This window comes from Scleropages formosus, chromosome 3, assembly GCF_900964775.1.
Source record: "Scleropages formosus chromosome 3, fSclFor1.1, whole genome shotgun sequence".
Classification (NCBI taxonomy): Eukaryota; Metazoa; Chordata; class Actinopteri; order Osteoglossiformes; family Osteoglossidae; genus Scleropages; species Scleropages formosus.
The window spans coordinates 30023796-30047335 of record NC_041808.1 but is presented as its reverse complement, the minus strand read 5'-3'; the positions used below and the strand labels follow the sequence as shown (position 1 = coordinate 30047335).

Sequence of the window (23540 nt, the reverse complement as noted above, 5' to 3'; positions counted from 1 at the left end):
TTGTTTCTGGTGCTTTTAATAACTTGAATAATAGGTGTAAAGCCACTTTCAAGGGTAAAACATTTATACACAACTACAGTTAATGTAGTATGTGTCTCTGACCTGTCTAGAATTACCAGTCATTACTAAGGTGCAGCAACAATTTAGCACATACAGTCTGAACACCTGAAACTGGGTACCTGCTGTATTTGCGCAGGACAGGTAGAGTACTAACCTTAATCGTCTCCTTGCTGGCCCCCACCCACAGCGGTTCCATGGGTCGGTATGCCTGTACCTCATTGTTGCCCCTGCATGCCTGCATGGGATGCCTCCCAAAGACTGCTGCCCAACAAGAGACTTAAAATGAACCTTACGAACCCTGAACAAAGTGGGCAATTAGTCCTGAAAGAGAGTATGCCATGTTAGACCTCTATTTTTAATAAACTGCAACCAGAACTTCCCAAGTGAGATACCTGAGATCAATAACAGCCTGTTCAAAATCCATTTCTTTGTCTGTTCTTAATTCTTGTTGAAATATATTTTTAGTTCTTTTCCAGTGTTTTTGTGAGCAAACACTGAAGTTAATGGTCGGCGTGAACCTGATATCTTTAAAACCTCCATGCGATCTTGATGGGGGCGGGGAGGGGGGAAAGGAGGATCGTGACAGGTTTAGAAGGTGACACTGGCGGTGGCGAATGTCAGAAGAAGATCACACAGATTATGTTATTCACAATCGTCATAGTGCCTTGAAAGCTGCTGGGCAGGCATAATTTGATCTCTGTGGGGGGTAGCACCTTCTTAGGAATTGATTTAGATCAGTCATTTTTAGAAAACCGCAAAGTGACCAGTCAGTTCAGATTGAATTAATAGTGTGTGTGTGTGTGTGTGTGTGTGTGTGTGTGCGCGCGCCCCTCCATTATAATGTTTTCAAGAGTCATTTTAGATATGACATTTTGCTGCGCCACTTTCATGTCAACTTCGCTGCTAAGATCATGATTCTGATAATCAGTAGCATTATGTGGTACCGCCTCAGTCTTTCTTTGCCTTGCGAGAATTTTTTTCAGTGTAATAAACACGTATAAAACATCTGATAACAAATAAAACATTCACGCGGCCTTTAAGAAGTCGTTTATGAACATGGACACGGATATTTCTGTGCCATAGGGCAAAAAGCTCCTCAACACCGCCTTCTCCGCGCAGCGGGAGGGCGACAGAGCGTAACCAGGAAGTAGAAATGTACTTCCGGTGCTGCAGTTCTACGCAAACGCAGCGCGACTCGCCTGTTGTCATAGTGAATGCGAGAGCAGCTCGACTCGCAGATCCTGTTAAACCTCCACATACGTGTGCAGATAGACGGGTGTCTCTGTAGGATCGGGTGTGTGTTCTCCGCGCTCGCTCGCTCGCTCTCATTTTCGCGCCAGGTTAATGTTTTATGTGTCACAGCTCCTTAGAATTTTGCTAAGACATAGCGTTTCTTTTTTTTTTCTTCTTCTTCTTCTTCATTTTCACAATGCCGGCTTGAAATGACCACACACACACACACTGGGTTGCGGCAGAGTTCGGAGCCCATAGTCTCACAGCAGGACACACCCTGGAAAGGAGGCGAGTCTATCGAAACATCCGAGTAGTTACTTCTGTAAAATTTACTACGTGCTGTGCTCCTCTCGCAGGTTGGTCTGTCCAGAACTGTGACACCCCGCAGCGCTTCCGCTGTTCCAGCCAGGCGGGTCCGTGCAGCCTTCTGTCACATCGCTCCTCCATGTTACAGTAAGTGCTTCTCACATCGGCCAAAAGCTTGCAGCATAGCAGGGATCTCCTCTAACTATTACTAATTAACTTTACAATAAAAGAAATCACATTTGATTGTGCTGAAATGGTTGATTGTACCAATTTCTTAGTGTCCTCCCTTCCTATTTGGATGGGATGAAATCTGCAAGAAAAAAAAAAAAATTCTTCGGCTATAGACTGGGATTAATTAACCGATTAATTTCCCACCTTGATTTAGGAAAAGGTATGGCTGAACACCTGCCTGGAGCTCGAGAGGCAGTGCTGAAAGGGAGCACTCCCCTCCCAGATGACCTGCCCCAGATAAGAGGTTATGACTTCAACCAGGGAGTGGACCACCGGGCTCTCCTTCAGTCCTATCTCACCACTGGTTTCCAGGCCAGCAGCTTCGCGCAGGCAGTGCGGGAGATCAACAAGATGGTGAGAGCGCGGGACTGAGACGATGAGCACGACCTCTGGGGAGCATGCTGAGAAACTGAGTGGTACTTTTTTTATTCCAAGTGGGGCATTATTAACTTAACTCGTATGAAGGCCTGAATAATGACATTCATTTTATTGCCCTGTGTGTAGCAGTAAAGTAGGCATGAGACTTCCAAAGTGGTTAAAGATGCAGACTTGTACCCTTCAACATGGAACTTTAACCAAACTGCTCCATTAAAATGCAGAGCTGTATAAATGTGTAAAGTGCTGAAGCTTTAGGTGATACCTTGGCATTGGAAAGTCTTGACTAAGCAATGAAAACAATAACAATAATAGTAACATTAATGGCAGTAACTTATGGTTGTGAAGCAGAATGCTGATGTGCCTTCATTCACTCTGTCGCAGATAGAAAAGCGCTTGGAGCCAGCAGAAGAAGAGAAGGAATGTGAGAGTTCCAATTCCAAGCCTCCTGGCTGTACCATCTTTCTTGGGTACACTTCCAACCTCATTAGCTCTGGAGTGAGAGAGACCATCCGGTACCTTGTCCAACACAAAATGGTACAGGCCATTTGTTTTGGCATCCGAAAATATGATCAGCCTGAAGTGAGATCCTCCTTTCTGCATACAGACACGTGTCCAACTCCGTTTCAGGTGGATGTGATTGTGACGACAGCTGGCGGAGTGGAAGAGGACTTCATCAAGTGCTTGGCTCCCACCTTCCTTGGAGAGTTCAATCTGCAGGGAAAAGAGTTGCGGCAGAGAGGCATCAACAGGTATCTAACCGTCTGTCTTTGTGTTCTTTTTTTACTGCGTGAATAACGTGCTCATAAATGGCTTGTAAAAAAAGCTGCACTTAAATACTGTTTTCCCTTCTGTATCCTCTTCTCCAACCAGTTCATGTCTCTCTCTATTGTGTCTCTGTAGGATAGGTAACCTTCTGGTACCCAATGACAACTACTGCATGTTTGAGGACTGGTTGATGCCCATCCTGGACCAGATGGTTCAGGAACAGAAAACGGAGGTGGGGAGAATGGGGACTTTTCACAGTGCACTGGTCCTGTTTTAGTTTCCTTGAGAAGGGTCGTTGATGTCCAGGTATATAAGTGGGTCAAATTACAACTCACTTTTGATGAATGCGACACCAAACCAATTAAATGGTGATGAGAATGAATACAATAATTGTGCAGGACAAATGGCTTTGACCTGCTCTCCTCTTCCCTATCGTTCAGGGCACTCAGTGGACTCCCTCTAAGATGATCCATCGCCTTGGTAAAGAGATAAACAACCCAGACTCGGTGTACTACTGGGCCTACAGGGTGAGGCCTGCAGGTCACATAGAACAATGCTTGTTTTCTCACCTAAAGTCAGCAGTGACATCCTAGTTTAGACCTGACTGCCCTGCTTCTCTGTGTGCTTTAGAATGACATCCCTGTGTTCAGCCCAGCCCTGACAGATGGTTCTCTGGGCGACATGATCTACTTCCACTCGTATAAGAACCCGGGGCTGGTGCTGGATATAGTAGAAGGTGAGACTCTGTAGCCTGTTTATGGCAGAACATGTCTTTAATCTTTTCATTGTGTCTGAGGTATATTACGAACCTGTTGAAAAGGTTTTGCGCTGCGTGCTGTGGCACGGTAATTACATTTAAGACTGAGCTACAATAACTGGTTACCTGTGGTTATTTCTAAGTTAGACTAGTAGATAAACAGATACAAGAGGTTGAGCAGTTTGGGGAAAGATGAATTAATATGATTGGTATTCATAATTACATTATGTAGGATCTGTAACTTGAGTTTCTTATGAACTGGTAGGAGCATTTTTGGATCATTTGGATCTTGGATCATTTGCTCTATATGTGGAGTAGCATTGTTTCCTCTAGTAAAGAAGAGAGCATGAAGAATGGCTTTGTGTGGTATGTTGTAGATATACGAAGGATGAACAGTAATGCTGTTTTTGCCAAGCGCACTGGAATGATCATCCTGGGAGGAGGACTAGTCAAGCATCACATCGCCAATGCAAACCTCATGGTAACCTGGCCCGCACCGTCTCCAAACTCCATTTGCTGTAGGACATTCAACGGACTGATTCGGCTGTAGCTGCTCAGTGTTAGGTTTATGTTGGGTAACGTTAACTGACGTTCTGAGTTTCTGTGGGTAAAGGCAATAGATAAGTAAATAAAGAGTAATTATAATTATCAAAATATTTATTCACTTGTCATTTCTTTCCTCTCCCAGAGGAATGGGGCGGACTTTGCTGTGTTTGTGAACACGGGACAGGAATTTGATGGCTCTGACTCTGGGGCTCACCCTGATGAGGCTGTATCGTGGGGCAAGATCCGCATGGACGCCAAGCCAGTCAAGGTGTGGTGCATTTTCATTTTAACCCACAACCACCAGAATGATGCCAGAAAGCTTCTGCTGCTCTACTTTTTGATGAAAGTACCATCTGGAAAAGAAAGATACCAGCTGTCTTTCAGCTCCTTTTTGGATGTGTCCCTCTAACAGTTCTGTCTCCCTCCCCCTCCACAGGTGTATGGTGATGCTTCCATAATATTCCCCCTCCTTGTGGCTGAGACTTTTGCATCCAGGGCTTCTCAACTCATACAGGAGAAGAGAGACTGACAGCTCCACTCCTTCTGCACATCTTCCTTTGCTTTTCCTTTCTTGTCTTACTTTTTTATGCAACATAAACTGTTTGAAGCCTTTTATGCCCTCTTCAGCCCTTTGGAAACCTTTGTGTGTTTTTGGTCTTCATATTGCTTGTGTTGTGCTGGCTAGTTTTAAAATTCCATCCTCCCACTATTGTTTCCTATCCTTCCATGGTGTTCTTTGCTTCTGTTTCTTGATTTGGGCACCTTTTTGTCTTCTTCCTCTCTTCCTTTTCCCATTTCCGTATTCTCGTTTTCTGTTTTCACTCTCGCCCTATTCTCTTCACTTCAGCATGCCTTTGCCTTCTACTGACTGTATTCTGAACAGCTTCATTTCACCCTTTAGAAGTAATAGAAGTTTTTTATCCAAAGGGAATCTAATCTTGAAATGTTTTACTTCCTTTTTTTGTGTTGAATATACCTATGGTATTTTAAACTGTACATCACTTCGGGAACTTAGTCACAGCTCATATATTGCATGGGTGATCAAAATGTAGGCTCTATAAGTTAAAAATAAATAAATAAATAAAATAAAAAAAACTTTTTCTGTCTTCAAGAAACCAAAGATATTTGTGGGGTTAGTGTTTCTTGGTATGTCCTCTCTACTTTTCCCTTGTCTGGAATGAGCATTAATCATGTTCAGTTTGGGCGTTCCTGTTCTGGGTGTGTCCCCGTCCCCTCTAGCCTTACACCTTGTGTTGCCAGGTTAGGCTCTGGTTTCCCGCAACCCTGCTCGGGACAACCGGTTTCTGACTCTGGGTGCAGGTGTGTGTGAGAATTTGGGCGCTAAGCTATGTTGAAGTGAAATAAATGATATGCAAAACATCTGCCCATTTTTTACAAAGAACCTAGTAACTCAGACTTTTTAGCTATTTTTTTCTCCCCAACAAAGGGTGGTCTTGCATTGGCTTTCTCAGCCCAAACACACCCCACTGATGGCAGATTTTCTGCTTTTCATCCAATGTTCATGAGTCCTGCTTGGAACAAGGATTAAAAGGTTTCACTGTGTCTTTCTGAGCATTCTTTTCTACATGACCGTTCTTGACATTTTTATGGTATTTCAGTTCAACTTTAAGAATGTTAAAGTGTACATATGCTTAAATAGAGGTGAGATAGATCAATATAAACACAGTGCCATGTTTTGTGAGTCGAACTTTAATTAAACTGTGCTAAGTCACTAGTGCAAGAAAGAAGACACAAAGATGGGGATAATAGTCTGAGTGCAAAGGTGATTGAGTAAATTAACTCACGTACAAATGCTGGTAGTGGACCTTCAGTTTTCTGAACCTGAATACATATCTTTTTTAAAACCTGACAACGATCAAAGAGAGCACTAGTATCACATGGGAAGTATAAGAGTCCCAGGTTATTCTACTAGAATAACACACACGAGTGGTATGACAGTGCAGAGGACAGTGCTTACAGCCTCACAGTGTTCAGCCAGTCTGTTTTTGAAATGGGACTCAATTCAGTTGGTTTTCAAAGATGTGTGTTTCAGGAAAAATGGTAGCTCTAAATAGACCAGTTTTATTTATGCACTTTTTAAAAAAAAATCTTAAACAATGATGCAATTAAAACAGCCGTTTCCCTGACCCAATATGATTAGGCTTGTCGAATATAAACACCTTTATTTATTTCTGCCCTTAGTGAGCCAGCCTGCTACCAGTTGCTTATCAGAACAGCTCAAAAATATGGATTTACACAAATTAAGTATATATAAAGCAAGCAGAGCATTTTAAAGTGATCATTCTAAAACATCAAGATTTAAAAGACCCCAAATAACAGTCCCAGACAGCACCATACCTGATTTTAGAAGAAGCAAAACACTTGAATCTAGAAAAATCTGTGACATCACTGCAGAATCTGAAATTGTTTCATTGAACATTCTAACCACAATACACTCTTCTGCCCACAGTTTCAAAGCAGGTAAAAAAAGAAACTAGATATTAAAATGCAAACAGCATGAAAACATATATGCCAGTTCTGTATGTGACCATGTCTTGTAGCTGTCTTACTGCCAATGGTAATACAATACAACATTGGGTCTATGTGTCACAATGTTGCAATTACAAACTGTTGACAATACATATTTTAAGTGCGTTTATTGGTTTTTCAATTGTTTTCTTCTCACTTGTCTATATTCAATAATTTCTGAATAGAAATTTGTGGAGACAATGTATATATCAGTCATATTAAATTAGTTTTAACATATCTCATACTTGATAGAAATGTCAAAAGTCTTGCTGTCCATTTTTTTATGCATTATAGCTGTATTTGAGACTGTTACAGAACCCGCACAATGACTAAATCATGGAGCATCTCTTTCATTAAGCTTTTGTTGATTGTCTCGGTTGCACAGGTCTATGGGTTGAACTTGTCAATAGTTGGCATTGAATAAGAGGTTGTAGAGATGATGTTTAATTTCTGTAATTTTAAAGTAGACTTCATTTTAATGTTTCAGCCAAATAAAAGTGATATAAAAGTATTGTGATGGAAAGCCATCATGAACAGTATATTTCTGGGATAGGCTCTGGACCACCTGAAGCCTACAGTGGAGGAGCAGTTGATGAAAATGAAATACATTCTTAGATTCCTATACATGATTTCTGTTTGTCAAAGAAATCAATATAAGAATACTATTCTAAGTTCTAAAACCCCTTCAGGTATTGGAACCATGCTTCTGTGGACATTTTACCACATTTTTGATGACTAGTAAGTTTTTGTGAATTTTTCTATTTATTTCTGTTAATTTTTGTTTCATTTCTCTTTGCTGTAATCCCTTTTGCAGTTTTCTAATATCACTGGCTAGTTCTTTGTGCTGTACATTACTTAAATTTTGTAATTCTTATTGTCAATAAATTTTAAAAAAAAAAAAAAGATGTAAATAAACTACAGAACACTTCTTCGCTTGCTACTGCGGTCCTCCGCTATCACGACGGCCCTATCTTCTGAAAACTTGTCGCGGCACTCCGTTTAGCACTTTCATTGGACAATATCTCGGTCACTCTATGATTTATTTCTTACTATTGGCTGCTGCTACGAAGTAGGCGGGTCTTCCTTTTGAAGTTGACTGAAAATCGGAAACGACTTCGCATCGCAGTGAACGGGACGTGTATTTGGTAATAATGCCCTTGTTTTACAAGTAAATGTCACTGTTTTAAAAAATGAAATTAGAATTGGACCCTCATCCATCTTCAATAAGTCTAATTTAATGTAGTATTACATTAGTAGTTGCTGATGAGAGTGAGCGCAGGGCATAGCAATTCCAATTGAATTGTTGCTGCCTGTCAGATCCGTTTGGCGAGGCGCTTGTTGTTGTGTGAAGGACGGAGATGATGTGCAGTCGGTAGAGTTTGAGGGACGATGCAGTGGGCAGAACGGCAACAGAGCGGTGGTATTAGGTGAGTTTTTGTGATACCGCCCGAGATGACATTTGAAGCGTGTTGTTATGGATGCGTGTGCAGGGCTTGAGTGAGGCTTGTGGTGGTGGAGCTCCGTCGTGAACCAGCCAGGCAGCCTAGACTCTAGTAGTAGTAGTAGTAGTAGTAGTAGTAGTAGTAGTGGTGGTGACCAGCGAGTGGAGCCACTGTCTGCGCGCTCATCTTTCCTTTTCCTTTCTCTTTCTTTTTCCTTTCTTTTCTCTTTCCTTCCTTTCCTTTCTTTTTCCCTTCCTTTCTCTTTCCTTCCTTTTCTCTTTCCTTTGCTTCCCATTCCTTTTCCTTTCTCTTTCTTTTCTTTTTCCTTTCCTTTCCTTTCCCTTCCTTTCCTTTCTCTTCTGTAACCCTTCTTTTTCCTTTCTTTTCTCTTTCCTTTCCTTTCTGTTACCTTTCCTTTTCCTTTCCTTTCTTTTCTATTTCCTTTCTCTTTCCCTTCTTTTCTTTTTCCTTTGCTTCCCATTCCTTTTCCTTTCTCTTTCCCTTCCTTTCTTTTTCCCTTCCTTTCTCTTTCCTTCCTTTTCTCTTTCCTTTGCTTCCCATTCCTTTTCCTTTCTTTCTTTTCTTTTTCCCTTCCTTTCCTTTCTCTTCTATTACCCTTCTTTTTCCTTTCCTTTCCCCTTCTTTTTCCTTTTTCTCTTTTCCTTTCCTTTCTTTTTCCTTTCCTTTCCTTTCTGTTACCTTTTCCTTTTCCCTTTCCTTTCTTTTTCCCTTGCTTTCTCTTTCCTTTCTTTTCTATTTCCTTTCTCTTTCCTTTCTTTTCTCATTCCTTTGCTTCCCATTCCTTTTCCTTTCTCTTCTGTTACCCTTCTTTTCTCTTTCCTTTCCTTTCCATTCTTTTCCTTTCCCTTCTTTTCTTATTCCTTTGCTCCCCATTTTCCTTTCCTTTCTCTTTCCTTTCTCTTTCCCTTCTTTTCTCATTTCTTTGCTTTCCATTCCTTTTCCTTTCGCTTTCCTTTCCTTTTTCCACTTTAGGAACTGGTGTGGAAATGGAGCAGCTTGGTACAGGCCACATCCATACATGACTCCCATCACCATTTATGCAGTCCATGGTCATACAGACACCAACTGCTTCTCATGTTTTTAAATTTTCTTTTTAAGCAAGTATTTTGTAATGCCAGGCAGAGATTTGCAGTCTTTATTTAAATATTTGCATGCTTTGTATTGTCTTCTTTCTGCTTTGCAGACTTCTCGGGATGATGTTTGTAATTCACATTTTTCTGTTTTGCGTTGTGTTTTATGTTTTATTGTATTTCACAAGGGGGTGCAGTGGCGCAGTGGGTTGGACCGCAGTCCTACTCTCCGGTGGGTCTGGGGTTCGAGTCCCGCTTGGGGTGCCTTGTGACGGACTGGCGTCCCGTCCTGGGTGCGTCCCCTTCCCCCTCCGGCCTTACGCCCTGTGTTACCGGGTAGGCTCCGGTTCCCCGTGACCCCGTAAGGGACAAGCGGTTCTGAAAATGTGTGTGTGTGTGTATTTCACAATGACAAGCCATTTTCTTTATCACTTGACATTTTCTGTGCTTTGACAGAGAGGAGTGATATGAAATTGCACTAAAAAGCAAAGCATCTCTTCCATTCTGATAAGAGGGCATTAAAATGCAAAGGTTAGAAAAACTAGATCACGGCACCAGCATCACATCCCCTCCTGTCATGACAGTCTGAATGCTGTCTTTTTGAATTTGATGTGTGCTTAAAATCACATCTTAACATAAAATGGATCGATGATAAATGCAGTTGTTGAAAAACAATACTTTCTTGAAATGCATATGAATTGACTTTGTGGGGCATAAGTTAAATGGAAATTTTGTGGCAGTTGTGACAGTGGAGAAGCAGTGTGTATTACTCACTCACTCTTGATAACTGCTTGTGCTCGTCAGGGTCATGGCGGTCCAAAGCATATCCCAGAACCACTAGGCGCAAGGCTAGGTGGGTACACCCTGGATGGGACGGCAGTCTGTTGCAGGGTAGCCATACATCTTTTTACTGGTCATATAGTGAACATAAAAAGTTTTTGAGTTCACTGTTAATACTATAGGCAAGATGTGAGAAAGTTGAACCATTAAATTTTTACAAGAGATTTAAAATATTTTTCTACCTTACAACTGCAGTATATTGAAAATTTTGTACTGCAAAATATTAAAAACTTCTTATTTGAGAGATCTCATGTAAACTATGTAACTTTGTGTAATGCATTGCATTTTGGTCCTTTTTTTCCAAACCTATTGACATGTGTTGTGTTTCATTCAGTTTAGGCCTTCATGCTGAAATGGAAATATCCACCTCATCCTTACACAGGAAGTAAATCAGGTACAGAAGTGCTTTTGCTGGATGTTATCAGACCTCTTCCTTTTGTTGACTTTGGACTCACTGTGTTGTGATTATATGCTTCTTCAAGCTGGGATAATAATCAGTTTCCAGTCTTATTTAGTGCTTTCAAAGCAACTTGTGCCACTTCTTACCCTTTTAAACAGCCTGATATTTTATCGGCGTAATTGAGATCTTCCTAGGTCAAAAGTGCATGTGTATCAGCAGAATCAGATCGGTGTCAACAGACAAGTTTTAATGTAAACGTGGTTTCTAAATCCCTTATGGTCCTGATATGTTGTGACACAATTCAGTTAAGCACTTTATTCTGGAAAGTAATGTTCTTGCCAAAACTTTAAATTGAAACAAATCCGTGCACTTAACTACTAACCCTAACTTTTTGTAGTGGTGCTGTTTTGTAATCCTTGTTGATATATTCACACATAACTATTTTCCAGTGCTGAGGAAACCACCACATTTAATTGATTACATTCTTGCCTCATTTTGAGATGTTGAGCTAAAAGCATCTGCAGAGTAGCTAAACGATACAATAATAAATTGAAAACATGTTAGAACTTCACCAAATCTTTGATTTTCTTTTTTCCAAATTTATTTAAGCAGTCTAACCATACAAGCATAGATAATATTGAGAGTATTCACTTAATTAGGGAATAGCATAAGCATATTTCTAATTTTTAATCAGAATTTTATTTTTTTTATAACTTCTGAGAAAATTGTAGAAGGAGCTTCTTTGATGCACCACTGAAGGTGAAATGCAGGTGTCGGCAGAGTTTCGACGTTAACCGTTGAGGCATGCCAAGTTTAAAATAACAGAAGTATAGTGTGTTGTAGTTCGTTTTTAAGGAAGTCATGAGCGTTGATGGTGGTTTTAAAGTAAGTTGAAGAAAATTGTTGTAATTGTGGGGCAGCATGACGGAAGGAAGTCTGAGATGCGGGGGAGAGTTTTTCCACTTTGATAAGGGCAACAGTTTTGATCTCAGCAGAGGCATGGAGCTGGTTATATGCCCATTTTTCCACTCTGTATGATTAGCAGCCTTTTAACGGAAGACATTACAGTAAGAGTTGACATTACTTTCCTGCATACCTTCATATGGCATATTTCCTCTACATTCTGTGGGTTCACATACTGGTGATGTGCCGTATAGTTGCAGTGTTGTCAGTGTAGGTGTAGGCTGGCTATACTCACAGCTTTTTGCGTCCCCCCCCCCCCCCCCCCCCCCCCCCTTCCCTAATTCACCCATTGCTCTTTTTTATGGTCATGTTTCTGGGAATATCGGTGTCTGTGAGCTACAAGTCTGTTCAAATCATTTGTCCAAAAACCCATAGAAATGATAACATTCTCTTTGTTTGCATCCATATTGTTCTTGGTCTTAGACTGGTAATCTTCAATTGTTCTTCAGTCACCTGAGAAGCACAGGGACAGGGAATGTTTTCTTGATGGCCTTTTCAGATATTACAGTTAAGCTTCAGAGAAAATCAGTCACGAAACAGGTTTCACTGGCTTTTCTTTCATGAAGAATGAGCCAAAAAAATGTGCGGCCACAAAAGCCTGAAATCAGTGTATCTGTGCATTGTCATCCCTGGACATTGTGAATCTGTGCATCTGTTTATCACCCTGGTAATCCACCCCTAATTGCCTTTTCTCCTTGACCATGGTGGCTTCTCTGCCTAGGAGAAATTTTCTCAAAGTTTTGTCTTTCGTTTTAGAGTTATCTGTACAGCTTTAGTCAGTCTGCTTTTGTGGTATGTTTTTGGATCTTGTTTAACCATCTTTCTGTAGGTGAACCATGTATGTGATTATGTGTTTACAGGACTGCCTGCTTTCCTCTCTTGTTCTTTTCACATTGACAACCATGGATGCCCCACTGGGGGAGGAGTCAAGCTCCGGTGCAGTGGCACCTGGCTCTGCCCCCAGTCCACAGAGTGAAGCGGTGACCAATGAGCTGCAGGAGTTGTCGCTACAGCCTACCTCAAACCTGCTGCCGCTGCAGGAAAGAAAGAATGGTGAGTGGCTCCATGTCTGCAGTCCCATCCCCTTTTAACTGCAGGGCCCGCCTGGGCATGTAGGCAGCTTGCTGTTACATGTGCTGATCTTAGTGGTCTGTGTAAAAATATGTACTTCCTCAGCTTTTTCTCAATCTTGCTGTGGTCACTGCATTTGTAATCGTGAGTGTGTGTGATTGCCGTGGGCTTCCTCTCTTACACAGCTGTGAGTCTTGGGATATGATGGAACAGGCAATGAGGTCGATAACTTGCTCTGAATGAAACAGAAAGGGCTGTTGTATGGTACACTTCACCCCTCCATTTACCCATTTCCCGTGCAGTCTCTGCTCTTTAGAAGACCATGTCTGCAGGCAAGTTATAACGGCACCCCTGTGTCTGGTGGGACAGGTGTTGCTACATGAACACCAAGTGTTTCTTACTGGAGTGCTGGGGACCCACTTTCTTTCTTGCCTTGGTTTATCATCCGGTATTATGTCTGTTCACATCACCTGCGTTGTGTCCTTTTGCAGGAAGGTGGACAGGAAACTAACTTGCCCCACTATCTGTATTCAGACACTCCAGTTTAAGAGCAGAGCGAGCAAGTGTGTGTTGTGTTTCTGTAGCAGATCGAATAGCTGCAGCAGCACACAGGGTGACCGACAGAGAATTAGACCTTCCTGGATCTCTACAAGTAATTGGAGGGAAGAGGAGCTACAAGATCCATACAGGAGGGCATACAGAATGAGCAGCAGGAGTTGCAAGCTGATGATCTGCCAGGGAATCCAACACCTGCATTCCTTTCTTGTTTGCACTTACAAAAGCTGGTGCTCAGCTGTGGAACAGTCCTTTATAGGGGTGTGTTCTTACTGTACTGAAGTGTAAAACGGAGGCAGATGGGTGTTGCTTAAACACAAGGCTGGACTTGATCGTCTTCCTGAGAACAATATGTAAAATCTGTGTACAAGCAAAGACACGCAACTGCATGCAGGGTTTTAGCACGGTCATAGGAACGGTGGGGGGTATAGGGATGGGTGTGGTACACAGGTACACCAAGGTGGGGGTTCCATTGTAGTGCTGAAGAGACATCCGGGGATGCTCTCCCCGTGTCTGTTCCACAGGTTCTCTTCGCTGTCTCCGGCTGTACTGCTAAGCATAGGTTTTGACTGACTGTGAGGGGCTCGATTCAGAAGGTTGTGCTTTTGGACTGCATACACAGGGCTTCGTGGCCATTCACTAAGGTACAGTAAGTTTACTTTCACTGTGTTTCGCATTCCAGCTCTAGTGGGTTACAAAAAGTGGCCAGCTTGTTTATTCTTTCATACTTCTAAGGCACCGGTAAGGAGCGTTTTGGATCCCTGCAGCGTGACGTTAGCAGAACAACGCGGCTGCAGCGGTGAGAGGCACGGTGGAAGAGGTAGATCGGAGCATTTATTCACACGCCTCTGCACCAGATGTCACCTTCATCCTCTCATTCGATACTGTCACATTAACAGTATCTTAGCTGTTAGACCTCACACCTTGTTCTGAGGTTTACAGAATCTCTTGTACCATGCAGGGGTTGTGGATGTGTTCTTGCCGTTGCAGAATATATCGCAGTGCTTTATGTTATAATGCAGTTACTTCTGCACTAATCCTGTAAATGGTGTAGTTTAGTAGTGCAGAGGAGTGACTCCCTAGGGCTCAGAATTTTGGCAGCTTATTCTGTGATGACATCCAATGGGCTAATGGTCAGTTCTTCACAGTTCCATACAGAAGAGCTTTGCCTGCATTAACTGGCTTAGCAGATTTATTTGTTTCGCTGACTTACTATGTTACAGTTTACACTTTTGAACAGCTGAGTACTTTTTAACAGACAGATATGATTACATACCTCACTTGCATGTAGCAGCGCACTTGAAGTTATACTTGGGAAACTTCTGTGGAAAAAAGTATTATTTCTTAAATATGCTTACGTATTACTTTGTGTTTTCTGTCCTGTTATTTTCTGCACAGTGTGCTAGCAGACAAGTGTTGGAGGGAAGAGCAGAGTCTGTGGCTCGGAAAAATGTTCAAACGAGCCCGTATTTCCTGAGTTTATGCAGACAATATCTGTTGTACACAGGAAGTAATTGTACAGTATAGTGTTTGACATTCATAATCGCTTCACGTGGCTGTGAGCTTGCTGTGCGAACCATAATGGTTGAGGGACTCCACACTGAACACTTTTCTTGGGGTCAGAACTCTTTCGGGTGTGACTCCTTGGTGCTGCTCCCTACTGGCCCCTGTTGGCACTGCAAGTCTTGGTTGCACAGAGAATTCTCCCTTGAGCACTGACAGAAATGTGTGTTTGTGGTAGAAAAGCCTAAGACTGGCTGCTATGTGGGGGAAAGTATCTACAAACAGATACAGCAAATGGAAGCCTCTTTTAATACCGTACAGTCAGCCTCTATTTGATTTCATGGGCGGCACTGTGGCACAGCGTGAGACGGCAGCGCTCCTCAGCACCTGGGTGGTGCGAGAGGATGTGGGTTCGATCCCCGCTCAGTCTGTGTGGAGTTTGCATATTCTTCCCCTGTCTGTGTTTGTTTCCTCCAGGTGCTCTGGTTTCCTCCCACAGTCCAAAGATATGCTGTTCAAGTCCCCCCCATAGTGTGTGAGTGACAGAGAGTGTGTTCCCACTACTGTATAGATGAGTGATCCAGTGGAAGTAGTGTATCTAGCAGAGTAAGTCACCTTGGTGAATATGGTGTGTGGGCTGATAACACTACATAGAGTTCATTGGAAGTTGCTTTGGAGAAAAGCATCTGCTAAATAAATAAGTGCAAAATGTAATTCAGTGCCCCCCCCCCCAAATTGCTCACCTGTTTTATGTGTGTGTGTTCAGTTGTCCGCATAGTTGTCCTTTGTGTATATATGTGAATAGGTATGTTTATATTCATATGTATGTAAGACTGTGTCTAGGCAGAACACATGTGTGTTTGTGTGTCTAAGAGCAGAATGTCTGTGAGTAACTCTATCTAGTGACCGCACAGGTGATATGAAGCCGGATATAGACCTTAGAGCAGCTGTCTTTGCTATTTAAGTCTGCTGAGAGAGTGTCCACCAGGGTGGGAGGTGGGGTGATAACATTCTGTAAGAGCCTTGAAGAGGGAGGACCATCCATTCCAGCTAATTTGGGACTTGTTTGTCAGTCTTAAGGTTGGGAGGTGATTCAGTTCAATAGTGATTGTCTGGATATTTTTGCTCTAAGATTTAACTTTGGTTTTTTTGATCAAAACATCTAACATTTTACAATGTAGTGTGTTTCAGATTTTTTAAATTTTGCCGTTTTTTTCCCCTCCTCTGCAATCTGTCCAACCTTCAGTGTGTCTGAGCAGACAGATCGCCACACTGCATGTGAATATACTCTGCCCTTAGATTGTTCTCAGACTGCCACTCCATAGACCACAGAGCAGTGTGTTTGTGACATCACAGTACCAAAAAGCACGCAAGCAGCCATTGCTAATGTTCTAAGGTGCATGGAGGCTGCTGACACAAGCCAGGTTGCTGATGCCACTGGGGTCCATGTTTTGAGGGGTGGGTGGAGTTTAAAGGGGATCCACTGTCAGTGGCAGAGATCCTTTGCTGAATGAGTGACTGTAGCAGCAGCTGAGCAGCAAAGCTCCATGGGAGCGGCAGTCCACCAGCCCTCTACACATACCCTGGTGCCTCTATCCTCTGCAGCCAGAGGGCTATCCTCAGCCTTGGAGTACTTTTCTCCTGTTCAACATCAACGCTTTTCTGATCCGTGGAAGCATTGCATATTTCTTAAGAAAAGCAGGAAGACAGCATTCATGTCCATTCAGGAAATTTTTACTACTGGAATCTTTTTTTTTCCTTTTTTTAAAAAAAACATTGGGTTCATTTAATGGAGTATTTATCTTTTTTCTTCAGCATGTCTTCAGATGATTTCTTTTAGAAAGGACTGTAACGTTTTTCAAAAGTGAGGATACTGACTTTTTTTGTTAGTGTTGTGGATGTACTTTTTCTGAGATTCTTTCAAAACTTTCAATAGGGTTTTGATTTTCAGTGAAGACTGGTATCATGTTGGACACCAGCCCTGGTCTTCACATTGACTCCGCCCCTTTGCGGACTCCGCCAATCAGTGATGGCCTGGACAAACGGGGTGTTCGATTGGACTACGAGAGACACGCGTGTCACAGCCTTAGGGAAGGTGGGAATCGCATTGCACCTCCTCACACACAATGAGGAATGAAAAAAAGTGGCTTGACATTGGGCACTAACCTTGATGTGTAGCTTTTTCATTTGTCACGGTCCAGCCTTTGTTCCACTTGTATATACTTTTAGCCCTTTTTTTATTCCATTTTCTCAGGTGCTGTTGGTGGTAATACAGTTGATTCGTCAGAATCATAATCCTTGCTAGGATATTCATCATAAGATCCCTTGATGCACAGTTTCAGGGTCAGACTGGAATTAAGTCCATGGTGTCTGTGTCTGTATGTATCTGCTGGGGGAAGGGAAATGCACTTGGCTGAATTGGGTGTAGGGACAGCTGAAGTCAGGCTTCAAGCTTGGTTGCAGAAACACCAGCACATAGTCTCCCACCCATGAGCTCTGTCCAGGCTTTGGGTTTCTGAAACAGAGCACTTAGAGTGTATCTTGATTTACAGTAACAAGTTTGATCTTCTCAGTGGGGTCTGGGCCAGATTGCTTTAGTTGCTATTACAGTGTGGACAGAAATAGAAGAAATGAGATGGTGTTGGTTGCAGTGGGTCAGAGCTTGTGAGTGCAGACAAGGACAGGAAGGGAGAGGGATTGGAGGAGGTGTATGGCAAAAAGCAATGTGTCAAAACACTTGTTTGATGTTTAGTTTTGTGTGTGGTGTGGGTGTGGGCCTTTGCTGTAAATTTCAAACAGCTGGCAAAATAGGTCCTGGGTAGGAGAAAGGGATTATTTAAAAAAAAAAAAAAACTCCACAGTTGTGTTATTTGCTCATGTCTGATGTCAGTGCCTGGGGGAAACGGGCTCAGCATTCCCATACAGTGATGGCTCGGTGAGAGTGGAGGATCAGCATGCCACAGTGAAATGCTGACCGGAGAACTGTTGGAAAAGCTTTTCAGATTTGCGGGAGGGACATACAAGCATAAGAGCAATGTCTCATGGCCAGATGAAGGGGTGCAATGGGCTTGCAAGGATGTCTGTGACCAACTTGGTGAAACATACCAGGTCCAACACACTGACACTCACCCACGCTTAGGCACATGCTTGTTTTTGGCTATTTCCGTCACTGTATAACCTTCCACCTTTGGTTAGTGTACTGAACCCATCCATCAACAATGGGTGACACTGTCAAAATCACAAGACTATTTTCTGTTTAATTTTTGGGACTGGAATACCTTGTGCAGCAAGTATTACAGGTAATTAGGAACAGCATTTACATGGAAAACAGAAAAATTGTAAAATTACACTGCACAATAAACACTGAGCACTGTATTCACCATGCATGCACTACTGATGAATGGGGATTTCCAGAACAGCTTACATGCTGACCCTTCCCTTTTTATGGTGAATTATTATTACAGGTTGGATGTCTATGGCACCAGTTCATGTTCAAGTAGCTTTGTTCAAGAGTACCACAGAAATAAGATTCTGGAATTTTTTAACCTGAAGCTCTCTTAATTGCTTTCTTCTGCAACCCCCTGGAATGGTGGGTTATTGTGTTTCAGCTCTGCAAGAATGTGAATTTCCTTCCCTACAGCTAATGATGATCCTGCAAGGATCTGCAAGTGCATGCAAGACTCATGTAATCAGATGGCAGGACAGTCAGGAGTTTGTCCTCTGGGGTGCATGGCTCTGCCTTGCAGTTGAAAGCACCATGTCCTCTCAAGTAGGACTGCAGAGCTCCATGGGTGCATGTTTTTTCTAGGGTCCCCTCATGACCCAATTCTCCTCTATCACTGCAACAACACATAACCAGTTGGGGGCTGCATCGCTCACATGGGAACAAATGAACTTCAGTTTTTTTTTCTGTTTAAACTCAGACAAACTATTCAAAATATGTTGAGTGCTAAAATAAGACTGTGTAATGACAAAGGAAATATCACTTTTTCACTTCTTTTTTTTTTAAGTGAAGGGTGGGGATGTTTTGCAGATGCAGTATTTCTGCATGGACAGTGCCTTGCCTTGTGTGGATTATAGATTACATTGATCAGCCACAACATTAAAACCACTTACAGGTGAAATGAATAACACTGATTATCTCATTACAATGGCACCTGTCAAGGGGTTTTGATATATTAGGCAGCAAGTGAACAGTCAGTTCTTGAAATTTTTGTATTGGAAACAGGAAAAATGGCAAGCGTAAGGATCTGAGCGACTTTGATAAGCGCCAAATTGTGATGACTAGATGACTGGGTCAGAGCATCTCCAAAACGGCAGGTCTTGTGGGGTGTTCTCGGTATGCAGTGGTTAGTACCTACCAAAAGTGGTCCAAGGAAGGTCAGCTGGTGAACCAGCAACAGGGTAATGGGCGCCCAAGGCTCATTGATGCGTGTAGGGAGCGTGGGGAGCGAAGGCTAGCCCGTCTGGTCCGATCCCACAGAAGAGCTACTGTAGCACAAATTGCTGAAAACCTTAATGCTGGCCATGATAGAAAGGTGTCAGAACACAGTGCATCGCAGCTTGCTGTGTATGGGGCTGCGTAGCCGCAGACCAATTAGAGTGCCCATGTTGACCCCGCAGAAAGTGCCTACAATGGACACGTGAATATCAGAACTGGACCATGGAGCAATGGAAGAAGGTGGCCTGGTCTGATGAAACGTTTTCTTTTAGATCATGTGGACGGCTGGGTGCATGTGCATTGTTTACCTGGGGAAGAGATGCAGCAGGATGCACTATGAAAAGAAGGCAAGCCAACAGAGACGGCGTGATGCTCCGAGAAGTGTTCTGCTGTGAAACCTTGGGTCCTGGCATTCATGTGAATTTTACTTTGACACGTACCACCTACCAAAAGATTGTTGCACACCATGTACACCCCTTCATGGCAATGGTATTCCCTGATGGCAGTGGCCTCTTTCAGCAGGATATACGCCCTGCCACGCTGTAAAGTTAAAAAGTTGAAGGTATTGGCTTGGCCTCCAAATTCCCCAGATCTCAATCCGAACGAGTATCTGTAAGGTGTACTGGAAAAACAAGCCCAATCCATGGAGGCCCCACCTCACAACTTACTAACCTCTTGTTGCTAACGTCTTGTTGCCAGATACCACAGGACACCTTCAGAGGTCTTGCGGAGTCCATGCCTCAATGGGTCAGAGCTATTATGTTGACACGGGGGGGGGCTACACGATACTAGGCAGGTGGTTTTAATGTTGTGGCTGATCGGTGTATACTTGCATGTATTTCTCCAATCAGCATTTTTTTTAATATTATGATCTTGTATGCTCTAACACAAGTCCATGGTGCCACAACTGAAATGTGCTGCATGCATAAGTATTCAAGCACCTGCGCTCTGGAAACTTCACATTTACTTGGTTGAAAACTATTCTTTAACAAGGACACAGTTCTCTTAATTGGAAATTATTACTTTCTACCTATGAACTGTTACAGTAACAACTTTATTTTCTAAATTAAAAGAACAGTTGTTTTAAGGATCATTGGTAAGGGTGTGAATGTGAAGGAAAGGAGAATAAACGCTAAAGAAAATAGAGATAAAGTTATGGCAGTGCATTCATTTGAAAAAGGGTACAAAATACCTTCCAAGTATTTGGATTGCCCAGTCAGCACTGTTGAGTCAGTAATTAGGAATTGTAAGCTGTATCATACCACCCAGACACAACCTAGACAAAGTTATGCCTTAAATTTGAACCTTCAAGCAAGATGTAGACTTGTGAGGGAAGTCACAGTAAGGCCACCATCACTTTAAAGATCACGTACAGAGGACAGTGGCTAAAAATAGAGGAAAGGTACACAAGTCCACAATATAAAGAGCACTGTGTAAAACTGACCTGTATAGCAAGGTGTCAAGAAAGAAGCCATTGCTCAAGAAAAACAATGTCAGAGCATGTCTGGAATTTACCAGAAACCATATGAATGTCCCAGCTACAGTGTGGGGGGGGGGAATGTTTTGTGGTCAGATGATACCAAAATAGCCAAGCTGTAATGCCCTCATTTTATTTTTCTCTCTGTGTCGCTCTGGAGAAAGTGTCTGTTAAATGAATAAATGTAAATTTAAGAGAGAGCTTTTTGGTCAAAATTCAAAGTGCTATGTGCGCTACAAACCTGCCATCACCCATACTTCAAGAAACACCATCCTTTCAATGAAGTATGGTGGTGGCAGTATCATGCTGTGGGGATGCTTTTCATCAGCATGGATCAGGCATCTTGTCAGAACTGAAGGAAGAACACAGAGACCGAAAGGCTGCAAGAAAGCCTGCTTCAGTCTGCTGAGAATAGGAAGCTTGGGAGTAGTGGGTCAAAAACAAAATGGGTAATGTCCTGTAGTGGCCCTGTCAAAGTCTTCACCTCAGTCGCGTTGAGAATCTGTGGCAATATTTGAAAATTGCAGTCCACAACCTGCAGCAGATTTGTCGAGATGAATGGGGGCGAAAAATAATTTCTGAAGGGTGTGAAAAGGTGCTACAAAGTTATCCAAAAAGACTTAAAGCTGTTATTGTAGCAAAGGGTGACTCTACTAAAATTAATGTTTGGGGTTTGAATACTTATGTAAGCAGCTTATTTCAGTTTTTAATTTTTGTTAAAATACCTGGAAACAACTTATTTTGGCTGTGACAAAATATGTGTATATGTGTAAGTATAATTCCCCCCCATTTGAACCTTTTCGAACTTCTCAAAACAAGATCCTGTCTGCTTTAGGGCTGAATTGGGAAGGCTGTTAGCACAATGACTCCCTGTGTTTGTGCACTTTTAACAGAGGTTATACTGCCCTCTGAATCTTCTTGTTGAGCTTTCTGATGTGACTTCCTGCCTGGCATTGACGTTGAGGTTTGCCTTGCTGCAGTTAGCCGATGTACAACGCAGAAGTTCTTTCTCTCTCTTCCGCCTCACTCTGTCTGTGGTGAAAGCCAATTATTAGCACTGAAGTTTGGAGAAAAGCGAAGAAACAGGAAGTGTGTAAACCACCCCTCCCCCACACGTAGACGTACACATACAGACATCACCCGATGTTTCCCCTCCCTGATTTCTATAATCTCTCATGCAAGTGCTGAGGGAGGGTGTGAGAGGGAAGGAAAATGAACAGCACCAACCAGCCATGCATTATGGCTCTTACTCCTCGTCTTTTTGTATTTTAACTTTTTACAAGTGCGCCAACTGACTACCTGAGGCCTAAGCAGTCCACAGACGAGTTTTCCTCAGTGTTTTTCTTTTTTTTTCTTGCACGCTTGCTCACCCACTCCTTCTGTCCTACCCTTGTCTTTTCTTCTCTAATACAGTTCTGCAGCTCAAGCTTCAGCAGAGACGGACCCGTGAGGAACTGGTCAGCCAAGGGATCATGCCACGTAAGTGAGAGACTTTTGCTCAACTGTGGACCCATCCACTGCCGTTTCTTCCTCCGGTAATTCAGTTTTCTGCTGCACGGCACCTGAATGAGAGGCCGCATGTTTGCCACTTGGTATCAGTACCTCAACTGGTTGGATTGAGCATGGAGGGTTTTTTTTTTTAATTTTTAAAAACCAATTTCACAGCAGCCTATCATAATTGACCTCGTCAACAGCTGAAGTTGGTCACTAACTTTGCAGCTATGTTTAGCGTATTACTTTGCTTGACTTAGACAAGAACCCATTGTTACGCTTTACAAGTGTATAAGTATATCAGTGCTCTTGGTGCTAGTTTATTAGTTCTGAGGGGGAAGTGGAGCTGGTAATTATTGCAACTTTAGATGAAATTTGAAAGGATGCAGCCCTGCCATTATTTTTGCAATATTATGATTTCTCATTCTTAAACATTAATCACAAAGACTTGACATAAGCTCTTCTGGTTTGCCTGATTTTACCGAGCAGCTAGCTGTAAAGATGGTTCTAAGTTCAAGGATAGGAGTTTCCCGGGTCTGGCTTTCTTGCTGCTTTTGCTTCTCAGCAGATGAAAATGAAACGTCCGGCCGAACCGTCAAAACCCGTTGCATTTTAAACCATGTGAACCTTTACAGGAAGTTAGATGGCTTCATGTGCTGCATTCAGAACCAGTTTGTGTTAGAAAGTTTTCCCAGTGTGTGGCCTGGTAAGGGTCCATGCTGTGGAGGTTCTTCTGGTTCGACGAACTGTTGCCACCCTGGAGCAGTTTGCATTATGTGCCTTGAAGTTGGACACCCATGTCTTCATAGGAAAAGGACTGAAAGGAGAAATGGAGGAAATTGTACTCCATCTTTTCAATCTGCATCTATTCCGTTGAGAGCTAGTTAGTCTTCAAATACCTTGATCTTTTTAAAGGTAGCTGATTAATTTTGAAGGCTCCAGTCCAGTTTTCTTCATGTCATTTTTTAAAGCATTATACACACAAACTGCTCTTAATGGCAGAAAATCTTGAGTGTCACCTGAGGTATTCATTTTAATACACTAACCAAAATCATAGACTAGCCTGTAACGGGACTATTTGCACTATAAATGATGATCTTAGGGTTGGTTCATGTCTACAGCCCAGTTACTGCTTTTGTTTGAACTCTAACTGGCATTAGATCATTTACAATTGGGGTCTATTCAGTTCTTGTTCAGAAGCTTAGTGATGTGTGAGGTGACTGAACAAATGATTAAATCCGCCATTAAAGATAATTGGCACAAGTAAAATGATTCATGTTTGTCATGGAGCACTTAAGCATACTGTATTTATAAAATTCAGCTTTTGCTTTGTCAGACTCCGAACCTCCTCCTGTTACTATTAAAATTAGTATTAAGGTTACGGAAAAAAAACAGGTTGCTTGAACATAGAATTGAGTTGGGTTTGCATATGCTTGTGCTGAATGGAAGGTTTCCATTCTA

At 42.4% G+C, this 23540-nt stretch overlaps 2 protein-coding genes across 13 annotated transcripts in view; both read left to right on the top strand.

The window, feature by feature from the left end:
- The first annotated feature begins 1244 nt into the window (after positions 1–1244).
- On the top strand, positions 1245–5371 carry dhps (deoxyhypusine synthase). 2 transcript variants are annotated; one of them, XM_018738540.2, is made up of 11 exons: positions 1245–1400; positions 1650–1746; positions 1985–2184; positions 2590–2742; positions 2836–2957; positions 3109–3205; positions 3414–3500; positions 3604–3709; positions 4108–4211; positions 4419–4544; positions 4713–5371. In XM_018738540.2, the coding sequence occupies exons 1-11, from the start codon at positions 1275–1277 to the stop codon at positions 4803–4805; spliced, it is 1311 nt and encodes a 436-aa protein (XP_018594056.1). In that variant the 5' UTR covers positions 1245–1274; the 3' UTR covers positions 4806–5371. The 2 variants fall into 2 exon arrangements, with proteins under 2 accessions (XP_018594056.1, XP_018594057.1); XM_018738541.2 differs by having other exon boundaries at positions 1262–1354.
- A 2532-nt stretch (positions 5372–7903) lies between these two features.
- mrtfab (myocardin related transcription factor Ab) overlaps positions 7904–23540 on the top strand; it is a 29807-nt gene continuing 14170 nt past the window's right edge. For 3 of the 11 annotated variants that reach the window (XM_018738691.2, XM_018738695.2, XM_018738686.2), the window contains exons 1-5: positions 7917–8232; positions 10143–10191; positions 10513–10572; positions 12402–12594; positions 22002–22067. In XM_018738691.2, the coding sequence (XP_018594207.1) occupies positions 12444–12594; positions 22002–22067 (217 nt within the window). In that variant the 5' untranslated portion in view covers positions 7917–8232; positions 10143–10191; positions 10513–10572; positions 12402–12443. Of the gene's footprint in view, positions 8233–10142; positions 10192–10512; positions 10573–12401; positions 12595–13747; positions 13812–13902; positions 13988–16459; positions 16766–22001; positions 22068–23540 lie in introns of those variants that run through there. The other 8 variants (XM_018738687.2, XM_018738689.2, XM_018738688.2 and 5 more) reach the window with 8 other exon arrangements.